Raw genomic sequence first — 22,946 nt, forward strand, 5'->3', positions numbered from 1 at the left:
GTTCCAGTCTCAGCACTGTCATTCTTACTGTCACTGTGTGGCTCTAGGCCAGCCTGTCTACCTCTCTGAGCCTCCCTTTGCTCTCTCACCTAGGAAGCAGTCTGGACACCTTACTGCAGGTGTCCTAACCTGGGCTTCACAGCCTAAGGGACTGTGAACTCAGGGGATCCATGAACTTGAATGGGAAAATATTACATATTTACTTTTTGTAACCTCTCAAAGAAATTTAGCATTTCCCTCAATTATGAATATCATTAGCAAATCCCAACAGCACCTGTGGTTTTGTTACCAATAGAACAAACCAAATATTTTTCTATCTCATTACGATTGTTGCACATATCTTGAAATAAGGTTTACGTTCATCACTACTTCAACATTTCCATAGTTGCCCGGCATAGTGGCTCATGCCTGTAATCCCAGCACTTTTGGAGGCTGAGGTAAGTGGATCACTCAAGGTCAGGAGTTCAAGACCAGCCTTGCCAACATGGCAAAACCCTGTCTCTACTAAAAATACAAAAACTTGCTAGTTGTAATGGCATGCACCTATAGTCCCAGCTACTTGAAAGGCTAAGGGACAAGAATTGCTTGAACCTAGGAGGCAGAGGTTGTGTTGAGCCAAGATTGAGCTACTGCACTACAGCCTGGGTGACAGAGAGAGACTCTGTCACAAAAAAACAAAAACAAAAACAAAACCATAGTTGTTAAATATGCCACAAAATCTTGTTTAATTCCACACCCTACTTTTTAAATTATTTTTTGTTTTGTTATATTTTGTTTTTTAGATAATGTCTTACTCTGTCACCCAGGCTGGAGTACAATGGTACCATCATGGCTCACTGCAGCCTTGACCTCCTGGGCTCAAGAGAGCCTCCCACCTCAGCATTCCAAGTAGCTGGGACTACAGGTGTGCACCACCTTGCCTGGCTAATATATATATATATTTTTTTGTAGCAACAAGGTCCCATTATGTTGCCCAGTTGGCCTTGAACTCCTAGGCTCAAGTGATCCTCCCACCTCATTCTCCCAAAGTTCTGGGATTACAGGTATGAACAACCATGCCTGGCCTTAAATTATTTGGATAACTATATTTCAGGATAATCAATTTCCTTGGTACTTCTGTGTATTTTATTTTATTTATTTATTTTTTGTGGCAGGGTCTCACTCTGTCACCCAGGCTGGAGTGCAGTGATGTGATCTCGGCTCACTACAACCTTCACCTCCCAGGTTCAAGCAATTCTCCTGTCTCAGTCTCCTGAGTAGCTGGGATTACAGGCATGCGCCACCAAGCCTGGCTAATTTTTGCATTTTTAGTAGAGACGGGGTTTCACTATGTTGGCCAGGCTGGTCTCAAACTCCTGACCTCAAGTGATTCGCCTGCCTCGGCCTCCCAAAGTACTAGGATTACAGGCGTGAGCCACTGTGCCCAACCACTCCTGTGTATTTTATTTACTGCATTTCAAAACATTGTTCTGAGGAGAAGGAGTTTGTGGCAAAAAGGGATAAGAATCCAGGCCTTACTGGGAAATCCAAGAGGACAGAGCAACAGAGAGGGGTTTTTAAACGGCAAGGGCCTGAGCAGAGGTCTGCCAATTTTTTCCATCCCTGGAAGCTTTCTTTAAATGAATTCTTGTATATAAAAGAAAGAAACCAGAGCTACTCTGTAAGTGGCACTTAGGGGCCAGGGAGCCCCACTGGGGTGGTCTTTCTCTGTCTCCCCATTCCAGGAGGCCTGGAGACATTTGCAGAATGCTCACGCACCTGAGAGCACATTTTTCAATCCATCAGGCTAATAATAATCATAACAATCATAATTGCCATCATATTCCACCAGTGGCTCAGGCACTGCTAAATGTGGAGTAGCTCACCAGGTTTAATCCTCACAACAGCATCGAGAGTGTAAGTGCTGTGGTTATCTGCATTCTACAGAGTAGAATTTTGGTATTCAACAAATACCAAAAATGGACTAAGTTCTGGACACTTCCTCTGACACTTAAATCTTCAACAAAGAATATAAAGGGCCAAGTGTGGTGGCTCACACCTGTAATCCCAACAATTTAGGAGGCTGAGGTGGGAGGATCAGTTGAGGCCTGGAGTTTGAGACCAGCCTGGGCAACATAGCAAAACTCCCATCTCTACCAAAAAAAAAAAAAAAAAAAAAAAATAATCAGGGCCAGCCTTGATGCCTCACACCTGTAATCCCAGCACTATGGGAGGCTGAGGTAGAAGGATTGCTTGAGCCCAGGAGTTTGTCTGAGACCAGCCTGGGCAACATAGTGAGATCCCATCTCTATTAAAAAAATTAAAAATAAAAAAAAATTAGCCAAGTGTGGTGGCACCCACCTGTAGTCCCAGTCCCTTGCTACTTGGGAGGCTGAGATGGGAGGATGGCTCAAGCTCAGGAGTTGGAGGCTGCAGTGAGCTATGATTGCACACCTGCACTCCTGTCTGGGTGACAGAGCAAGACCCTATTTCAAAAAAAAAAAAAAAAGTGCAAAGAATATAGATTCTTGCCTTCCTAGACTACATTGGGAGGGGTGCGAGAAAACAAATAAATAGAAAAAATACTGAAAATGCTAAGTGATATGGTATGTCAGAAGTGCTATGGGGAAAAACAAAGCAAGGAAGGGGGATAGGGAGAGCCAGGGAGTTGCAATTTTAAAATAAAGTCGTTAGAGGAGGCCTCATTGAGAAGGAGACATTTGAGCAAGAACTCAAAAGTGAGTGCTTTAGCCACGTGGAAAACAGAGAGAAGAGTGTTCCAGGTGTAGGGAACATCAATGCAAAATCCTGAAGCAGGAGCATGTCTGGCCTGTGGAGGAACTGCAAGGAGGCCAGTGGGCGGAGTGGAGGGAACTAAGGCGGTGTAGCTGGAAATGAGACTGGAGAGGTTACCTTGCCTAGGGCCTCGTATAGGCCAGAACTTTGTCTTTTGCTCCATGAGATGGGCACCATTGCAGGATTTTGAGCAGAGTAAGACCATGATTGCGCTGGTTTTGAATGAATCTTTCTGGCTTCTATATTGAAAACACGAGGGGAGGGGCACCTGGGGTAGGCAATAGTTGAAACAGAGAGACCTGTTAAGAAGTTACCGCAGCAATCCAGGCCGGGCGCGCAGTAGCTCGCGCCTGTAATTCCAGCACTTTGGGAGGCCGAAGAGAGCGTATCGCCTGAGTTCAGGAGCTTGAGACCAGCCTGGTCAACATGGTGAAATCCTGTGTCTACTAAAAATACAAAAAATAGCTGGGCGTGGTCGCGTGTGACTGTAGTCCCAGCTACTCCTGAGGCAGGAGAATCGCTTGAACCCAGGAGGCGGAGGTTGCAGTGAGCCGAGATCGCACCACGCACTCCAGCCCCGGCGACAGAGCGAGATTGTCTCAAAACAAACAAACAAACAAAAAACCCCAAACACAAACAACAACAACAACAAAAGTTACTGCAACGATCCAGATGGAGAAACTGAGGCACGGAAAGATGAAATGGCAAAGTTAGTAGATAGCCCAGGGAGGATTTGAATCCAGATACTCTGACTCCAGCAGCCCCCTCTTGGCCGCTTCCTTCTTGTCTCCGGCCACCAGCAAGAACCCAGGTCTGCCCTGGGCTTAGGCGTTTGTGGTTCTCTCCCTGCAGGACGTGCAACTGAGGGCCGGGCGGCCCTGGACATCGTGCACCCGGTTCGCGTTGACGCGGGGGGCTCCTTCCTGTCCTACGAGCTGTGGCCCCGCGCACTGCGCAAGCGGGATGTGTCTGTGCGCCGAGACGCGCCCGCCTTCTACCAGCTGCAATACCGCGGGCGCGAGCTGCGCTTCAACCTGACCGCCAATCAGCACCTGCTGGCGCCCGGCTTTGTGAGCGAGACGCGGCGGCGCGGAGGCCTGGGTCGTGCGCACATCCAGGCCCACACCCCCGCCTGCCACCTGCTTGGCGAGGTGCAGGACCCCGAGCTCGAGGGTGGCCTGGCGGCCATCAGCGCCTGCGACGGCCTGGTGAGTGCGCTGGGACATGTATACTTGGGGCAGTCTCGGGTGGTGGGATGTGGAGATTGGCTCCAGTCTTGCCATGCACTTGTCTGGTGGCTTTGCCCAGGGCACTTTTCCTCTGCCAGCCTCGGTATTCACGCCTGTAAAGGGGGAGTGACAACGCAGGCCTCGTTGATCTCTGGGACAGCACTTCTCAAAGTTTAATGTGAAGCCGGGTGGTGGTGCACCTGTAGTCCCAGCTACTTGGGAGGCTGAGGCGAAAGGATCACTTGAGCCCAGGAGTTCAAGGATGTAGGGTGTGATGATAGAGCTTAGCTGGTGATACAGCCAGACCCTAGGCACTAAAAAAGAAGAAGAAGAAGAAGAAAAAAAAAGATTTACTATGAGCTCAAATCACCTGCAGGCCCTGTTTAAACAGAATGTTTGCAGGGTAGGTCTGGGGTGGCGCCCAAACACTTGGATTTCTGAAACCGTCTCAGGTAATATTGAAGATGCAGGTCCAGAGATCCCACTTTGAGAAACTCTCTTTGACTGGACTAAGTAACCGAAAAAGCAGTTGGCTTCTCTTCCCTGGGGCATCAGTTATGACTGTTCCTTCACAGGTCCCTTTAGGCTGCTCTTCTCCAGGAAAGCCACCCCTCACCCTGTAGCCATTCTGCAGGGTGTGGTGAGGAACCCCTTTCAGCCCCTCTGCCCCCATCAGCGTTCCAGGAAAAGCAGGCCTCAGCTTCCTGGCTTCATCTGGCTGAAGGGTGGTGCTGGCTACTGCCTGCAGCCCTAATGGCTCCCTGACTGGGGCTGATTAGAGCAGCTTCCACTCCAGGCGGGGCAGGGCCCCTTTCTGTTCGTGTTCAGGTGACCAGCCCCATTCTCCCAGCTCTGGAGGGTGGGGGTTTCGGAGGAGTAGGGGATGTGTGCACACTCTCAGCGTCCACTGTTCCCAGGAGGCCCTCAGCTTAGATTGCTCAGGCAAAAACCATGGGCTGTGGCTGCACAGGGCCTAATGACAGGGCAGCCCACAACATAAGCTGCACAACAACTGGACCTTTGAAGGCCCATCTGCCCTGCACAGTATTCTCATTTATGGAGCCTGTGCCTGTCCCTTAATGTACAGTTGATGTTGTTGAGCCTGAGCAGCAGCTGTGCACACGGAGCGTCATTCCCATTTCACAGATGAGGAAACAGGCTCAGAGGGGAACTTGCCCAGGGTCACCTAGTCATTCAGTGAGTGGTGGGTGGGAGGGGGGGACTCCGCATTCATACCCAGGTCTCCAGACCCAAGAGCTGATGCACTCTCCAGCCCTCCCTCCAGGCTCCCTGGTCCTGTGTGACCCAAGGGGCAGAATTGGTGCCTACGAGGGGAACTCTGAGGCACGTAAGACCTTCTTCCCTGTTGGAGCCCTGAGCTTCCTCAGGAGGTAGTGGGCATCAAAGATGCTTCCCAGGGCCCCTCCCCTCTGTGGATTCTGAATGCTGGCGGACATGTCCAAGACACTCCTGCCAGCTTCCCTTCTCTGGGCGGCCCTGGGCCCAGAGAACAGGGTGTCCTGGTGGCCATGGGCATCTCCTCTGCTCCGGTGTGGGTGTAGATGCTTTGGAGTGATTCATTGCCTTAGGGAGATAGAGGGAAGGTCAGAAGCCCTGGCCAGCTGGGAGGGAGCACAGTGCTGGAAATGGCTGGCATGCAGAGGAGATGGAGAATAGCCTGGAGGCCTGGACACAAGCTGCCCTGCTCAGGATAGCTGTCTGAGACTCTGGAAGACACCATTTTGTCAGATTGGGATGCAGACCCATTTCCCTCTCCTAATGGGGTGGGTGTGTGGGGCAGCATCCCCAGGGGCGGAGGCTTCTGAGCTTCACTTTGAAGGTTTGGCTGTGTGTGAAATGGGCTTTCCAGGTGGAGGCTACAGAGTGTGCAAAGGCCCAGTGGGATGAAAGTGCAGAGTGTCCGTGGGCAGTCACAGGTGGTATGGGCAGTGGGGGCTCAGCTGGACAGGACGGGTCTCTGGGACACGCAGGAAGAACAGCTGAGGGCCAGCCCTCCCTGTGTGACCCTAGTGCTTCTTCCCCAGAAAGGTGTGTTCCAGCTCTCCAATGAGGACTACTTCATTGAGCCCCTGGATGGTGCCCCGGCCCGGCCTGGCCACGCCCAGCCCCATGTGGTGTACAAGCGTCAGGTCCCGGAGAGGTTGGCACAATGGGGTGATTCCAGTGCTCCAAGCACCTGTGGGGTGCAAGGTATGCTCTTCTGCTCCCAATTCTCGGGTGGGTGCTGGGCCTGGGGACATGAAGGGGCCTTTCTAGAAGCCCCTCTTAACATCCCCATGCCCAGTGCCCCTTAGACCAGGGGACACAGATAGACGGATACATCACCATAGCCTGTGCCCTTAATTGTGCCACAAGACTGTGTCCTCTGCCTTTCAGGCCTGCCCCAGTCAGTCCCCCAGACTGATCTCTTTCGCTCCGTCTCACCTCCTTCTCCCACCTTGGGGCTCAACCTCCCTCTGCTCCCTCCCCCCCACAGCCTATGGCACCTGGCTCTGCCAGCCATTCTTCCTCCAGTGCCCAGCTCCAACAGGGCCACTAGCCAGGAACCTCCCTCCCTCCGCCACCCTGCTCCCACCCTAGAATAACTACCTCTATTATTGGGAATTGGAGTGTGGTACCCAGTGCCTCCTCTGCAGAGCAGCAGTAGTGCTGGCCAGTCCAGGTGAGGAGCTGCCTGCTAAGGGTTGCTAGGGTTTGGGGAATGTTTGGCTGGCATGCCAATCTCAAGTTGCCCACAGCTCTGGTCCTCTATTTGCTGGAGCACATATCCACGGAAGCATGCTTCTTGGCCTCAGTTTCCCCAGCTTCACAGAGGTGCTTCCTCTTCTGATCTGGAGCAGCCTGGGTCAGGGGAGCAGGCCCAGTAGGGCCAGCTGGGCTGGATCTTGGCCAGCTTCCTCAGGCTGGGGTTTAGAGGGTGAGGTCAGCCTGTGTTGGGATGTACTAACCCCCCAAGAGGGGAGGAAGTGACACAGGGAGATAGGGGCTCAGTTGCCAGCTTTGTCAGGCCCAGGAGTTCCCCTCCCATGGACACAGTACTTTACTGTGTTTATATCCACCATTTCATTTGCCCTTTGAGGTCCCCCTGTGAGGCAGATCAACTTATTCCTATTTTTAGTTAGGGAATCTCAAGATGAGAGAAGGAAGGTGACCAGGCAGAGCCACACAGCACAGATCTGGGGCAGAGCCAGGAGGAGAATTCAGGCCCCTGGCCTCTGATCTCAGTGTGGTTCCCAGTGCCCCAGAGAGAGCTCTGAGGAGAGTCCCTGGAGACATGTGCCCTGGGCCAGTCTGCTGGCAGCTAACCCCACCCCATCTGGACCTCCAGTGTCCCCGGAGCTGGAGCCTCGACGGGAGCGTTGGGAGCAGCGGCAGCAGTGGCAGCGGCCACGGCTAAGGCGTCTACACCAGCGGTCGGTCAGCAAAGAGAAGTGGGTGGAGACCCTGGTGGTAGCTGATGCCAAAATGGTGGAGTACCACGGACAGCCGCAGGTTGAGAGCTATGTGCTGACCATCATGAACATGGTGAGTCTGTGTGGGCCAGGAGTGGGTGGAGGGGATAGTGTTGGGGGATGGGGGTGCAAAGAGTGGGTGCAGGGCAGGAAGGCTGGCAGGCTGGACCCAAGACCCAGGTCCAGGCCCCGAGCAGGAAGAAGGGTATCCAAGCTCCTGAGGCAGGAAGGGGTGGGGGTCTTGGCAGCAAGTCACCATGAGAGAGCCTGGACAGAGGGCTGCTGTGGGGACACCACAGGGTGTCATGCCACCGGGAGGGGGAGCAGGAGCGGGAGACTGAGGCAGCCACAACTCTGTGCCTGCCTCGGGGCTCATAGACTAGTTGGTTCATTCATGCTTCCCTGCACAGATACCTCCTTCCTTTGTGTCAGGACCTGTGCTAGATGCTGGAAACACAGAAATGCCTGATCAGACCACACTCTGCCTGAGGCCCTGCCTGAGATATCAGCACACATTACAGTTGGAAGGATCTGTGCAGTTCTGTGGTCACTAGCTGGCAGCCTTGGGCAAATCACTTGCCCTGTCTGAGTCTCAGCCTGCTCATCTGTGAACTGGGCATGACGACAGTACCTTGTGGGGTTGGCAAACTGCTCTTGACCCCATATGATGGATGAGGTATCAGAGGCCTTGAGAGGACAAGTGACTTGCCCAGGTCACACAACGAGGCAGGGTAGAGCCAGATGGGAGCCCAGGTGTCCTAAGTCCCACCGGGGGAACTGTGGCTGATTGCAGCTGGTGATTCCTGGAGCCGACTACTGCAGAGCCGCCACTCCCTGCTCCTGCCCTGTGGGTGCAGGTGGGAGGCCTCAGGCTTCAAGCTGCTTCCTGCAGCCCCTGGGAGGAAAGATCTCTGCTCCTGGCATTCTTAGCAGCCACCTGGTGGGCAGGCCACCATATAACCGTGTTTCTCTCCTGGGCTGGGTGGTTGGGGGCAAGGTAAGGGTGTGTGCTGTGAACAGGATGACATCTAAAGGAGCCCTGTGGCCAGGATCCTATGCTGCTGCTTCCCCCTGCCAGCCCCACACCTCCTGCAACCCTAAAGGAAGTACCCTCTGAGATCATCCAGTGTCTGCCCCCCTAGTTTATCACTGTGAAACCTGAGGCTCAGAGAGAGGAAGGGACTGCGTCCAGGGCTGTTCTCTCTACGTGCTGACCACCACATCCCCACTACTTGAGTTCTCATCAGCAAATGCAGCTCTGGGCCAGTTCTTCCCTGACTGGGACACCCTCATTGGCTCCCTGTTCCATATGGAATAAAAGTCACAGCCTTCTGCCTGGCATTTGAGGCCTTGAAGGCCCAGATCAAGCCTCATCTGCCTAGGGAGGGAAGCCACTAACAGCCAGGGTTCAGCAGGGCTATTGCTGGACAGCAGGGCCTGGCCCCTGGGCTATAGGGGTGGAGCAAGGGGCAAGGCCAAGTTCTCAGGCCTTGAGGTTCCCTCCTTCTCATTCTCAGCACTTTGGGGGCTCAGCCTGAAAGACCCAGGAGGCTGGCTGGAGCCACTGATGATTAACTGGGTTCATTTCACACCCGCTTTTCTGAGTGTTCCCTGTGCTCCAGATTCTGGGCAAAGTAAGACCCACCTGAGCGGGTGTTGTGGTTCACAGCTATAATCCCAGCACCTTGGGAGGCTGAGGTGGGCAGATCACTTGAGGTCAGGAGTTGGAGACCAGCCTGGCCAACATGGTGAAACCCCATTTCTACCAAAATACAAAAAATAGTTGGGTGTGGTGGTGCACACCTGTAGTCCTAGCCACTTGGGAGGCTGAGGTGAGAGGATCTTGAGCCTGGGAGGCAGAGGTTGCAGTGAGCTGAGATCGCGCCACTGCACTCCTGCCTGGGTGACAGAGCGAGACTCCATCTCAAAAAAAAAAGACCCACCCAGCCCAACAGGTGCCCCATAACTTAACCTGGGTGACAGGATTCAGGTGTTTTTGCCCCCCAGGGCCTGGCCCCTTCCTGGCTGCCTTGCCCTGGCTCATAGGACCCACGCATTCACTTGGCGAGCCCCATCCCTGGGGAGAGGGTGGGCCTGGTTCTCACACTCACCTGCTCTGACAATATCAAGCTTTTCTGAGCTGGTGAGCCCAGCATTGGTCAGATATTCACAAGGCTCCAGCCCTAACCCACCAGGGGTTGGGGGCACCTTTGAGCCTGACAGTGCTGGACCCCCTAGGAGGCTGCAGGGATGGCAGGGACATGGGAACCCATGTGGCCAGCCTCTGAGGACGGCTATATTGTGGGCTGAGGCCCTGGTGGGTTAGGGCTGGAGCCTTGTGCATATCTGTCTACCTTTTGTCCAATGTTCAACACCCAACACCTCACCTAAGCCTCACCCCCATTTTATTTATTTATTTATTTATTTATTTATTTATTTAATTTATTTATTTTGAGATGGAATTTCACTCTTGTCGCCCAGGCTGGAGTGCAATGGCATGATCTCAGCTCACTGCAACTTCCTCCTCCTGGGTTCAAGTGATTCTCCTGCCTCAGTCTCCCGCGTAGCTGGGATTACAAGCGTGCCCCACTATGCCTTGCTAATTTTTGTGTTTTTAGTAGAGAGGGAGTTTCACCACATTGGCCAGGCTGTTCTCCCTGGCTCATCCTCCCAAAGTGCTGGGATTACAGGCATGAGCCACTGTACCCGGCCCTCATCCCCATTTTCGAGTTGAGGGAACAAAGATTCAGAGAGGTCAAGGGGCTCGCTCAAGGTCACACAGCTAGTAAGTGGTAGAGCTGGGACTGGAACTCAGGTCTGTCTGCCTCCAAAGCCCCATTCTGTCTCCTGTGCCCCTTAATCTGCCCTGGAGAGGGGCAGACAGGGTGGGCCAGAAGGATGGGGAACAGATGTTCCCTCGGGATCAGATGTTTATTTAAGACTGACTTGTTGAGAGCCATCGCTCTACCCGGGATAAAGTGATGGATGTGGAAGAGCACGATCCTGCACTTGGGGACTCTGTCTCATTGTAGCATTTCCCAAGGAATATTTCAGGGAATGTGTTCCAAAGAATGCCAGTAGTGTACTGTGAAAAAAGATGCTGCTGTTGAGTAAGTTTGGCCACACAGGGTTAAAAAAAGTAAAACAGGCCAGGCATGATGGTGCATGCCTGTAGTCCCAGGTACTTGAGGGGCTGAGGTGGGAGGATTGCTTGAGCCCAGGAGGTCGAGGCTGCAGCTGGGCTGCAGTGAGCCGAGATCATGCAACTGCACTCCATCTTGGGTGACAAAGTGAGACCCCGTCTCAAAAGGGAAAAAAAGGTAAAACAGACTTCTTTACTACAGGACTTCTCAGAGCCCTCAAAATAAATATGCATTGAGAATCCCCAACAGAATAGGCAGGCAGCATTCCCCAAATTTAGGAAATAAGCAGGGGCTTTGAAGCAGCGAAACCTGGGTTCTGAGCCCAGCTTCACCCTCTCTTTGAGCTTCAGCTACTTCATTTGTAAAATGAGGATAATTGTGCCTACCTTAGAAGTAAGAAGATTAAATGAGATAATGCATGCTAAGCCCCCAGCACAGGGACTGTACATGTTAGGCTCATTCAAGGTTGGCTGTGGCTATTTTTTTGGCTGCTGCAGTATTTGACCCACAGCCACCTTCAGGACAGCCACACCTTTCTTTTTTTTTTTTTGAGACGGAGTCTTGCTCTGTAGCCCGGGCTGGAGTGCAGTGGCCGGATCTCAGCTCACTGCAAGCTCCGCCTCCCGGGTTTACGCCATTCTCCTGCCTCAGCCTCCGGAGTAGCTGGGACTACAGGCGCCCGCCACCTCGCCCGGCTAGTTTTTTTTTTTTTTTTTTTTTTGTATTTTTAGTAGAGACGGGGTTTCACCGTGTTAGCCAGGATGGTCTTGATCTCCTGACCTCGTGATCCGCCCGTCTCGGCCTCCCAAAGTGCTGGGATTACAGGCTTGAGCCACCGCGCCCGGCCAACCACACCTTTCTTTACCAACACTACCTACAGAGCCCAATTTATCAGTGTTCTCCCTGTGCTAGATTCAGACCTGAGTCCTAGAGCTTGGGTGGGTCTGTCCCAAGGATAGCAAGACAGGTCCCTTTTCACCCCATTTTCTTTCTTTTTTCTTTCTCTCTCTCTTTCTCTCTCCCCTTCCTTCCTTCCTTCCTTCCTTCCTTCCTTCCTTCCTTCCTTCCTTCCTTCCTTCCTTCCTTCCTTCCTTCCTTTCTTCCTTTTCTTTCTTTTGGAGATGGAGTCCTGCTCTGTCACCCAGGTCGGAGTGCAGTGGTGAAATCGCAGCTCACTGCAGCCTTTGCCTTCCTGGGTTCCAGCGATTCTCCTGCCTCAGCCTCCCAGGTAGCCGGGATTACAGGCATGCGCTACTACGCCGAGCTAATTTTTGTATTTTTAGTAGAGATGGGTTTCACCATTTGGCCAGGCTGGTCTCGAACTCCTGACCTCAGGTGATGCACCTGCCTTGGCCTCCCAAAGTATGGGGTTACAGGCATGAGCCACCACACCCAACCTCCACTGTTTATTTTTAATGAGATAATACATTGGAAATATTGAGCAAGTACCCAAGGTACATTCATTCATTCAACAAATATGTCTTGAGTACCCATCATGTTCCAGGTACAAGACGTGTCACTGGGGCTCTAAGAGGAAGTTTACATATACCTGGCCGTGTCCTCATGGAGCTTGTGGTCTCTTGAGGGAGACAGACATTAGTTAATGAAACCATTACCTTGTTGACGATGAAGGAGCAATGGAGGGAGGTGCTAGGAAGGACAAATTCATAGTGCTTTGGGAGTGTTAGATCAAATAAAAGCTCCCCAAAGGACATGACAAGGGGTTGAGGGCAGGAGAGAGGATAGGCGGTAACTTGGGGAAGACAGGTGGGAAGATGTTCCAGGCTGAGGCCATAGCATCTGCAAAGACCTTGTGTTAGGAAGAATTATGGGATTCTAAGAGAAAGACAGAGTGGTTGGAGCCAGAGAGTGAGAGGGAGGCAAGGGGAGGTCAGAGAGGAAGGCAGAGACCAGATCCAAGAGGCCTGTTGGCTAGGCTGGGGACTTCCATCCTTTTCCTGGACAGTGAAGAGCCACTTACTGCTTTAGGCAAGGGCGTGTCATGATTGGGTTTGCATTTCTTTTCTTTTTTTTTTTTTTTTTTTTTGAGACGGAGTCTCGCTCTGTAGCCCAGGCTGGAGTGCAGTGGCCGGATCTCAGCTCACTGCAAGCTCTGCCTTCCGGGTTCACGCCATTCTCCGGCCTCAGCCTCCCGAGTAGCTGGGACTACAGGCGCCCGCCACCTCGCCCGGCTAGTTTTTTATATTTCTTAGTAGAGACGGGGTTTCACCGTGTTAGCCAGGATGGTCTCGATCGCCTGACCTCATGATCCACCCGTCTCGGCCTCCCAAAGTGCTGGGATTACAGGCTTGAGCCACCGCGCCCGGCCGGGTTTGCATTTCAAAGACGGATGGTGGAGCCACTAGGCTGCAGGTGGCCTGGAAGGGCTGCAGAATATGGGTACACTCGTAGGAGACCTCAACAACTGAGCAGACGAGATGATGATGGCAACTTGGACGAGGCAGTGGTGTTGGAGATGGAGAGAAGAGACAGAGTCAGGCAAAACTTGGGAGGCAAAATTAGTTGGCTGTATTGGAGAAAGATGGTTCAGGGCTCCCGGGCTCCCAGCCTGTGTGTGAAGGCGACGGTGGTCCATGATATTGCTGTTTATCTTCCCCATTTCTGACCTTGGGTTCTGAGAGTGTCATTCATCCCCATAATCAGGGGCTTTGGTGCCCTCTTAACAGTGTTTGTTTGGTCCCTTCCTATTTTAATATTATTTTTGTTGATGCATTGCTAGACGCCAACTCACAACTGGCCTGTTCTGCCATCTCTGCCCTCTGGGAACCGGCCAGCTATCCCCAGTCATGGGCTGGCCTCTTTTTTGTTCTGAGGGAATTTTAATTTTAAAAGAGCAGATGGCTTTCCCCACCCATTTCCCCTCACCTTGGCTTATCTTCCATCTTTTGGGGATAGCCCCGTCTCCTGGGGCTCAGTAGGGAGCCCCATGTAGCCATGGGGACTCTGATAGATGTGCATACCTGCCTCCTTGGCCCCATGGCTGCCAGTCCTGGGGAGATGGAATAGCAGAGCAATGGGGAGGCTCCATAGCCCTGTGCCTACCCTCACTCTACTCTCTGGGCCCTGCCCAGGTCTACGCTTCATTGGAGGGCGCACTCCTGAGATGCTGGTCCTGGCATCCCCAGGTCAGGAGGGCACTGCTGTCATAGACCAGGGGCAGTTGGAGGACTAGGGCCCTGAGACAGGCCAAGAAACCAGCATTTGGAGGTCTTAACTGCCGTTGCCTGTGCTCGGTGGGCATGGAGTTGGTACTTGGAAGCAGATCCCAAACTGGTGCTCAAGAGAGGCTGCAACTCTGGGAAGGGGCCTCGGAGGCCTCTTGTCCTCTCCAGGTTCTGCTGCTGCCGGGTTGGGGCAGTGTGTGTGAGGTGTGGGGACACTCATGCATTCGTATACGTGCATCACCTGTCCGCTGTGCAGCCTGTGTGTACCCGTGTCAGCGTCCCTGTGTGTGAGCATGGGTGTGCGTTGCCCTGGGTGGGTGGGTGGGTTGGGGTGAGCATTGGCTGCTTGTATCCTTCATCGTGGTGACAGCCTGACCCCCCCATCTCTTGGGCAGGTGGCTGGCCTGTTTCATGACCCCAGCATTGGGAACCCCATCCATATCACCATTGTGCGCCTGGTCCTTCTGGAAGATGAAGAGGTGAGCGTTCATGTGGTCCCACGATGCCCGGCAATGGCTTCCACTGCCAGAGCCCTCCTGCACCATGACCTGTGCTGCTCTGTATGGAAGGGCACAGTGAAGGCCTCCTTGGCCTGGACTGTGTCCCCTGCCATCCCCTGGTTCCTGACTGACCCTCTCTCAGGTCCCAGGTCCTCTGCAGGAGGTTCCTACAGGAGGGGTGGTCAGGCCAGAAGCTGGACTGGTGCCTGCTGGCCTCCCACTGCCCTGCTGGGTCTCTGTCTCCTGCCTTTATATGGAGGAGAATTGGGCCTGACCCTCTCAGAACTCAGAGGAGGCATGAGCGGTCATTCTCTCTGCCCCCAGGAGGACCTAAAGATCACGCACCATGCAGACAACACCCTGAAGAGCTTTTGCAAGTGGCAGAAAAGCATCAACATGAAGGGGGACACCCACCCCCTGCACCATGACACCGCCATCCTGCTCACCAGGTACTGCCAGCTGCAGGAGGGTGGGAGCCTGCATCGCAGGGAGGTGCTTCCCGGCCCTGCAGGAGAAGCCCTGGTGGACGAGGGGGCCGTGCTCTCAGGGATCCCCATTTTTAGGAGAGTTTCCGCACCTTTGGCCCAAGGCTGGATTCTGTCTGCACTTGGGGAGGTCTTTTTATTTTGAAATAATTGTGGATTTTCATGCTGTTGTCAAAAATAATAGAGAGAGGGCCTCTATAGCCTTCATCCATCTCTCCCAGTGGTAAGTAACATCTTGCATGACTAGAGCACAGTATCCCAACCAGGAAACTGACACTGATACCATCCGCAGACTTCCTCAGATATCATTAGTTCCACACGTACTGCCCTTTGTGTGAATGTGTATGTATTCAGTTCTGTGCAGTTTCATCACTGTGGGTTCACCTACCCACCCCCACAGTCTAGATACAGATCTGTCTCATCAGAAGGATGTCTCGTACTACCAGTTTATAGTCACAGCCACCTTCCTCCCTCCTCCCTTAACCTCTGGCAACTGCTGATCTATCCAGAGGCAGTTATGTTCCCTCTGCTGGACTCTGGCAGCTTCTGTCAGCACCCCTGCTGGATAGTAAGCAAAATTGTTCTGTGCGGGTCTGTGCTCCCAAGGGCCAAAGAGATGCCCAGCGGATTGTGTGTGAATGAGAGCACCTGCTTCCCACGTGGCCACTGTGCTGGCCTCATGCCACAGAACGGTGGGAGGGACATCCTTTTCGCTTGGAATCAGTTCGGGGGGACCCTTCCCTGGCCTTCGCTCAGGTGGGCCTGGCACTGGGCCAGGTTAACCTGAAGGCCGCTTCTCTGCCTATGCAGGAAGGACCTGTGTGCAGCCATGAACCGGCCCTGTGAGACCCTGGGCCTGTCCCACGTGGCGGGCATGTGCCAGCCACACCGCAGCTGCAGCATCAACGAGGACACAGGCCTGCCGCTGGCCTTCACTGTAGCCCACGAGCTCGGGCACAGGTACTGCGCCTGTCCCCATTGCTACACGGAGAGCTGAGCTTCACCCTCCCAGCCTGGGGGCACCGGGTATCCAGCCTGTGGGTCACAAAGTACAGGGGAAAGGAAGCTCTCTGGAGAAGGAGCCCCGACTGTGGCCATGTGCTGTCCCTGCACTGTCCCCTCCCCACAACCAGGCTGCTTCCCTGTAAAGCAGGAGAGAGGCCTGCCTGGGCATCTCTGGGACTGGCCTGGAGGGAGTCTTATTTAAAGGGGAGTTGTGATGGGCCAGAAAGTCATCGTAGGTCTTTGGCTGTGCCTCCCCATTTCCCTCAGTGCTGTATTTTTTACTCTCGATCCCTGTCCCTGTTCCTGTTTGCTCTGTGGCCTGGGCCAGTGCCTGCCCTCTCTAGGCCTCTGTGTGCTTCCCATAGATTGAGGGGTTTGGATTCAGTGACGTCCAAGGCTCCCTCCATCTGACACCACTGCCTGAGGCTCCTGCCTTCACAGGCCTCCAGCCACTTGTGCCCGGGCTGTTGAGCTGGCGAATATGGCAGCATCTTAGATGGTCCAGCAAGCTTTCAAAGGCAGGATCCCAGAGGGTTCTATCGTCAAAGCTGTTGGGGCCATCCATTCAGATGTCCGGGTTTCGTGGGTGATGGCCGTGCCTGCAGGACCTTAAAGCTGCCTATGGCTGCAGAAAGAACAGCCTGCCGCAGTACTGCAATTTCCTGGCTGTGTTACCCTGGCTAGTTCCTTAGACTCTCTGAGCCTCCCTGGGGGTAATAATGAGAACTGAGTGAGACTGTGTTTCTGAAAGTGCTTAGCATGGCCCCTGGCACATAGTAGATGCTCAGGAAATAATTTTTCTCGTGTCCTTCCCAAGGATGGTCTCTGGAGACCTTTCTGTGACCCAGCAGCTCAGATCCCCTAACTCAAGTGCACAGCCTTGGGACAAGGACCTGTGAGTGGGAACCTCTGTCAGACTGTTCTTGAGGCCAGTGAGCTTGCAGGGGCCATCACGGGCCCCCATCTGTGCCACCTGGTTTGCCATTGCTGGCCAGCCCCCAGGCAGGGGCAGGGCTGCTCTGGGTCCCTGGCCCTCATTTCAGGCTGGAGCAGGAGCCCTTGGGATCCTAGCTGTCATACCCTCATTTTACATTAAGGAAACTGAGGCTCAGAGAGGGGAATGTGACTTTCTGCAGCCATTGGGTGTGGCCATTGGGTGGCAGAACCAGCCCTGGAATTAGGGCTGTGCCCCTTGTGGGTCTCCAGGGGAGGGCAGGCTGGCAGCCTCCCGCCAGCTCACCCGCCCCTGGGGCCTGTGCTCTCACACAGTTTTGGCATTCAGCATGACGGAAGCGGCAATGACTGTGAACCCGTTGGGAAACGGCCTTTCATCATGTCTCCACAGCTCCTGTACGACGCCGCTCCTCTCACCTGGTCCCGCTGCAGCCGCCAGTACATCACCAGGTTCCTTGAGTAAGTCCTCCAGCACCGGGCCCCTGCGCCTTAATCCATGAGGTCAAGGTCTACTGGGAGAGCTGCAGACAGTCACATTGGAGGGGTAGAGGGAAGCAGAGGGACAAGGTCTTGATCTGTGAGGTCAAGGTCTAATGGGGGAGATGCAGACAGTCATACTGCAGAGCCGGGGTAGAGGGAAGCAGAGGGGCACCTGGCAAAGATGTGGTGCTGGCGTCCCAAATGTCCTCCTCGAAGGGACACCTGAGCTTGAACTTGGAGGAGGAGCGAGAATTCACACATGTGCAGAAGGGAGAAGAATGGCGTTCCTGGTAGAGGAAGCCTGAGAAAGGCCTGCAGCCGTGAAGGAGCGGGAGAGCTTTTCAGGGAATGGCAGAACCCTGAGCGAGGCTATGGGAGCCAAGGCTGTGTAGAAAATGAGGCTGGAGGAAGCGAGGGTCGGCCACAAGGTCCAGTGAGAGGCAGGAAGAAGGGGCCACTAAGGGAACTGAAATGTGAAGCTTTCTCCTTTTTTTCATGTTCTCTTCATTTGTTCTGGTGTTTTTGTTGTTGTTGTTTGTTTATTTTTTGAGACGGAGTTTCGCTCTGTCTCCCAGGCTGGAGTGCGATGGTGTGATCTTGGCTCACTGCAACCTCTGCCTCCCAAGTTCAAGAGATTCTCCTGCCTCAGCCTCCTGGGTAGCTGGGACTACAAGTGTGCACCACAATGGCTGACTAATTTTTGTATTTTTAGTAGAGATAAGGTTTTGCCATGTTGGCCAGACTGGTCTTGAACTCCTGACCTCAGATGATCCACCCACCTTGGCCTCCTAGAGTGCTGGAATTGCAGGCATGAGCCACCATGCCTAGCCTATTCTGGTGTTTTTTTTTTTTTTTAAATTTGCGATTTAATGTTGTTCTAAGTAAGAAAAAGTTTTAAATTTAAATTATTGGCATAAATTGTACCATTCATCTTTATTTTGTTCAGTGCCAGTTTTAAATGCAAATATAAGAGTATAGCTGACCCTTGAACAACTTGGGGGTCGGGGTGCTGACCGCTGTGCAGTTGGAAATCCATGTAGAGCTTTCGACTTGCCCAAAACTACTAATAGCCTACTGTTGACTGGAAGCCTTACTGATAACATAAACAGCTAATACATATTTTGTATGTTATATATAATGTATACTGTGTTCTTACAATAAAGTAAGCTAGAGAAAAGCAAATGTTATTGGAATCATAAGGAAGAGAAAATATGTTCACTGCTCATTAAGTGGAAGTGGATCATCATAAGGGTCTCCCTCATCCTCTTCATGTTGAGTAGCCTGAAGAGGAAGGAGAAAGGCAGGGGATGATCTCAGGGGTGGCAGAGGTGGGAAAAAAATCCACATATAAGTGGACCTGTGCAGTTCAAATCCATGTTGTTCAAAGGTCAGTTGTATTAACATGTATGCAGAGTCACCAAAATTACACAGTTCATCTTTTGTAGCTGATATTTACCAGATGATGAGATAGAATAAAACTATCTCAACTGGTTTCATCTCACTCCTTGATATGGGCACAATTTACCCAGGCTCTCTACCTTTTGTTACCAATGAGGAAGGAAAGACTGAAAGGAGAAGGAACTATGGGGTTCTCTTTCCTCCCATGTCTTCATTTTCTGCATAGCGATTGGCTAATACAGGGGTGTTAACATGAGTAAGAAAGGACGGTGGGGCTCCTTGGTCATTGTCTTCTTTCTGCATTTGAAGTAAGTCTGGTTCAAATGGAAAATGCAGCCTCTGGGCCTGTCACTGCCCCCCATCCCTTACTCAGTTGTTGACATAACATGTTTATCATCTGATAGTTTTGAGTCTCACTGAACTCCTACACATTATCGATTCTGAGCTCATGGACCAAAGTAAATGTTAGATGCAAGTAGGGCAGCAAGGAATGCTGGACACAGACATTACCTTTCTCTCCTCTGCTCAGACATAGGCTCCTTTGTCCCATAAGACCTTGCTTACTGGCCGGGCGTGGTGGCTCACGCCTGTAATCCCAGCACTCTGGGAGTCCAGGCAGGTGGATCACTTGAGGTCAGGAGTTTGAGACCAGCCTGGCCAACATGGTGAAACCCCTTCTCTACTGAAAATACAAAAAATTAGCTGGGCATGGGGGCAGATGCCTGTAATCCCATCTGTTCAGGAGCCTGAGGTAGGAGAATTACTTGAACCCGGGAGGCGGAGGCTGCAGTGAGCCAAGATTGCACCACTGCACTCCAGCCTGGAGAACAAGAGCGAAAAAACTCTGCCTCCAAAAAAAAAAAAAAAAAAAAACAAGATTGCAACAGCAGAGCATCGTACACCTGCCCCACTTCTCCCCACCCTCCATTGCTTTTTTCTAGGCAACCACCTTGAAACTTAACACTTTTAGCTTTTTCTTGTATTTACTTTTCTATTTCCAAAAAGCATTGCTAGACTCTCATTTGTTGATTTCCCAGTTTAGATATTATCTGGAAGGTTGGGATTTAGCACCCTTGCATCACTTTCTGTACATACATTTGTCCCCTCACCTTTCATCCCAATTTAGTGTTAACATATTTGGATTAAGTCCATATTCCGCATTTTCATTATTACAGCTATAAATCTTGATGGCTGAACTAAGTGTTGTAATAAGACGGCATTTCTTTCTTTCTTTCTTTCTTTCTTTCTTTCTTTCTTTCTTTCTTTCTTTCTTTCTTTCTTTCTTTCTTTCTTTCTTTCTTTCCTTCCTTCCTTCCTTCCTTCCTTCCTTCCTTCCTTCTTTCTTTCTTTCTTTCTCTTCTCCTTCCTTCCTTCCTTCCTTCCTTCCTTCCTTCCTTCCTTCCTTCCTTCCTTCCTTCCTTCCTTCCTTCCTTCCTTCCTTTCTTTCTTTCTTTCTTTCTTTCTTTCTTTCTTTCTTTCTTTCTTTCTTTCTTTCTTTCTTTCTTTCTTTCTTTCTTTCTTTCTTTCTTTCTTTCTTTCTTTCTTTCGAGAGAGTCTCACTCTGTTGCCCTGGCTGGAGTACAGTGGTGCAATCTCGGCTCACTGCAGTCTCTGCCTCCCAGGTTCAAGCAATTCTCATGCCTCAGCCTCCCGAGTAGCTGGGATTACAGGCACCTGCCACCCCCACCCAGCTAATGTTTGTATTTTTAGTAGAGACGGGGTTTCCATGTTGGCCAGGTTGGTCTCGAACTCCTGACCTCAAGTGATTCGCCACCTTGGATTCCCAAAGTGCTGGGATTACAGGCATGAGCCACCACGCCCCATCTAGATGGCATTTCTTTTTAAGAACAAGTTTTTTAATTGCTTGGTTTTTGTTGCTTTTCCAGGCCTTCCAGCTCCTTTAACAGTTTTGTAAGATGTCTCTTATTCCAGTTTTCCCAAAGGTAATCCCTACCAGATAATCCAGAAGTTCCTTTCTTTCTTGGACCCTCCTCCCAACTTCCCTCTGTCCTCCAATTTAGACTGGATACTTTCTAGGCCTGCCCCAAAATATTAATGGAGGGTCATCATGTTTCTTAGATCCCATGCTACTTTTTTTATGGAGAGGTACCTTTTTTTAAAATTTGTTTTGGTGGAGCACATCCTCAAGCAGCTTTCTGAGAAAGAGTGCATGGAGGTAAACGGTTTGCCCATCTCAAAGTGTCTTTATTCTTCCCTCACATCTGATTGATATTTTGATTTGATATCAACTTTTGGGTTGGAAGTGACTCTTCTTCAGAATGTTGGAGGCATTTTTCTGTTGTCTTCTAGTTTCCAACATTGCTCTGAAGAGGTCCCATCCCATTCTGATTTGAATGTGACCTTTTAAAGAATCTGGAAGCTTTTAGGACTCTCTCTCTTTCTCTTTCTCTTTTTGGTGATTTTAAATTTTACAATATATGCCTTTGTCTATTTTAATTTGAGGGAGCACTCATTGGAGTGTTTTAATCTAGAAACTTGTGACCTTCAGTTCTTGAACTGTTGTTGTATTATTCATTTGATAACTTTCTTACATTTTCTCTTTCTGGAACCCTGCAGCTATTCTCTTGCTTTCCTATTTTTAAACATTTTACACTTTTTCATCTCTTTCTATTTTCTTTTCCTTTCTATCATCCCTCCTCTCTCTCTCTCTCTCTCTCTCTCTCTCTCTTTCGGTCTTGCTTTGTTGCCCAGGCTGCAGTGCACTGCCACAATCATGGCTCACTGCAGCCTCGAGCTCCCAGGCACAAATGATCCTCCTGCCTCAGCATTCCGAGTAGCTGTGCCACCACACCCAGCTAATTTTTTAATTTTTACTTTTTTCTAGAGATGGGGTTTTGCCATGTTGCTCAGGCTGGGCTTGAACTCCTGGACTCCTCCCTCAGCCTCCTAAAGTTCTGGGATTACAGGCGTGAGCCAGCGTGCCTGGCCGTCTCTTTCTTGTTTTCTAGGAGGCATCTGATTTATCTTTACTTTATAATCTTTCTATTAAATTTTTCATATTTTTCATTGTACTTTTAATTTCTTAAACTTTCTCATTCACTAAATACACATTGTGTGTCTCATATCTGAAATACTTGGGACCAGAAGTGTTTTAGATTTTGGATTTTTTTTTTTTTTTAATTTTGGAGTATTTGCCTTATATTTAGCAGTTCAGAATCCCCAGTCTGAAAGTCCAAAATCTGAAGTGCTCCAAAGAGCATTTCCTCTAAGCATCATGTTAGTGTTCAAAAGTTTTGGATTTTGGAGCATTTGGATTTTGGTATTAGACGTGCTCAACCTGTGCACCTTTTGATCCTATTCTTGTTTCATGGGTACAGTAGGTTCTCTTATCTCTGTGAGGTTATTACTTACATGGATTTGACTTTTTTCTTCTGTTCCCTGAAATGTTTTTCTTTCCTTTGGGTTATTTTTTTAAAAATATTTGTTTCATGTTAACAGTTTTCTTGGCCAGGCACAGTGGCTCACGCCTGTAATTCCAGCACTTTGGGAGGCTGAGGCAGGCAGATCTCTTGAGGTCAGGAGTTTGAGACCAGCCTGGCCAACATGGTGAAACCCTGTCTCTACTAAAAAAAATATAAAAAATTAGCCGGGCACGGTGGCTGGTGCCTGTAATCGCAGCTACTCAGGAGGCTGAGGCAGGAGAATCGCTTGAACCCGGGAGACGGAGGCTGCAGTGAACTGAGATTGCACCACTGTACTCCAGCCTTGGCAACAGAGAGAGACTCTCTCAAAAAAAGTTTTCTTAAAATGCATTGTCTGTATTTAATATATAGCAAGGAGATGCAGAGATACTAATTGTTCAGTTTGTGGACTTGGGCAGGACTTTTCCAAGTCACTGCTGAAGGACTGGTTCGGATAGGGCTGTTTTGGGGAGATCCTCTAATGTCAGTATCTGAGGTCATTTTTCTGAGTGATTCAGTTTCCCCAGAGAAGAATCCTCTAGACTTTTCCTGGGAGAGTGTATGTCTGGCTGCAGCATTCCGGCATCCAAGTGAGGAAGGGGCTTGGCGTGTTTCTTACCCTTCGATGTGTAGACTTTTGCTTGTTCTCTTTTCTCTGTAGGTCCTTCTGCCTTGGGCCTTCATCTATGCCCAGTGTTGCTGGGCCGGAGCCTCTTGGTTCACCCTTGCCAGGAAGTGATCCCCGGCCCTCTGCTGGGTGGCAGGTGACAGTCACTTGGCTACTCAGGGTTTAGGAGGGGATCTAGGGTCTGATCAGTTCTTACAGACTTTCAGCCCTACTGTCTTCAGCCCTCCTGGCCCTAAGTCCCTGAGGGGTCCCTGGCAACTCAATTCCTC

The 22,946-nt window shown here is 51.1% G+C and overlaps 1 protein-coding gene across 1 annotated transcript in view; it reads left to right on the plus strand.

The window, feature by feature from the left end:
* Positions 1 to 22,946, plus strand: part of LOC105493127 (ADAM metallopeptidase with thrombospondin type 1 motif 7) — a 57,138-nt gene that overhangs the window by 10,999 nt on the left and 23,193 nt on the right. The window contains exons 3-9 of the mRNA XM_011760581.3: positions 3,628 to 3,983; positions 6,050 to 6,215; positions 7,354 to 7,550; positions 14,201 to 14,284; positions 14,630 to 14,754; positions 15,601 to 15,750; positions 17,065 to 17,208. Of these exons, the coding sequence (XP_011758883.2) occupies positions 3,628 to 3,983; positions 6,050 to 6,215; positions 7,354 to 7,550; positions 14,201 to 14,284; positions 14,630 to 14,754; positions 15,601 to 15,750; positions 17,065 to 17,208 (1,222 nt within the window). The remainder of the gene's footprint in view (positions 1 to 3,627; positions 3,984 to 6,049; positions 6,216 to 7,353; positions 7,551 to 14,200; positions 14,285 to 14,629; positions 14,755 to 15,600; positions 15,751 to 17,064; positions 17,209 to 22,946) is intronic.

This window comes from Macaca nemestrina, chromosome 7 (assembly GCF_043159975.1).
Source record: "Macaca nemestrina isolate mMacNem1 chromosome 7, mMacNem.hap1, whole genome shotgun sequence".
NCBI classification, from domain to species: domain Eukaryota; kingdom Metazoa; phylum Chordata; class Mammalia; order Primates; family Cercopithecidae; genus Macaca; species Macaca nemestrina.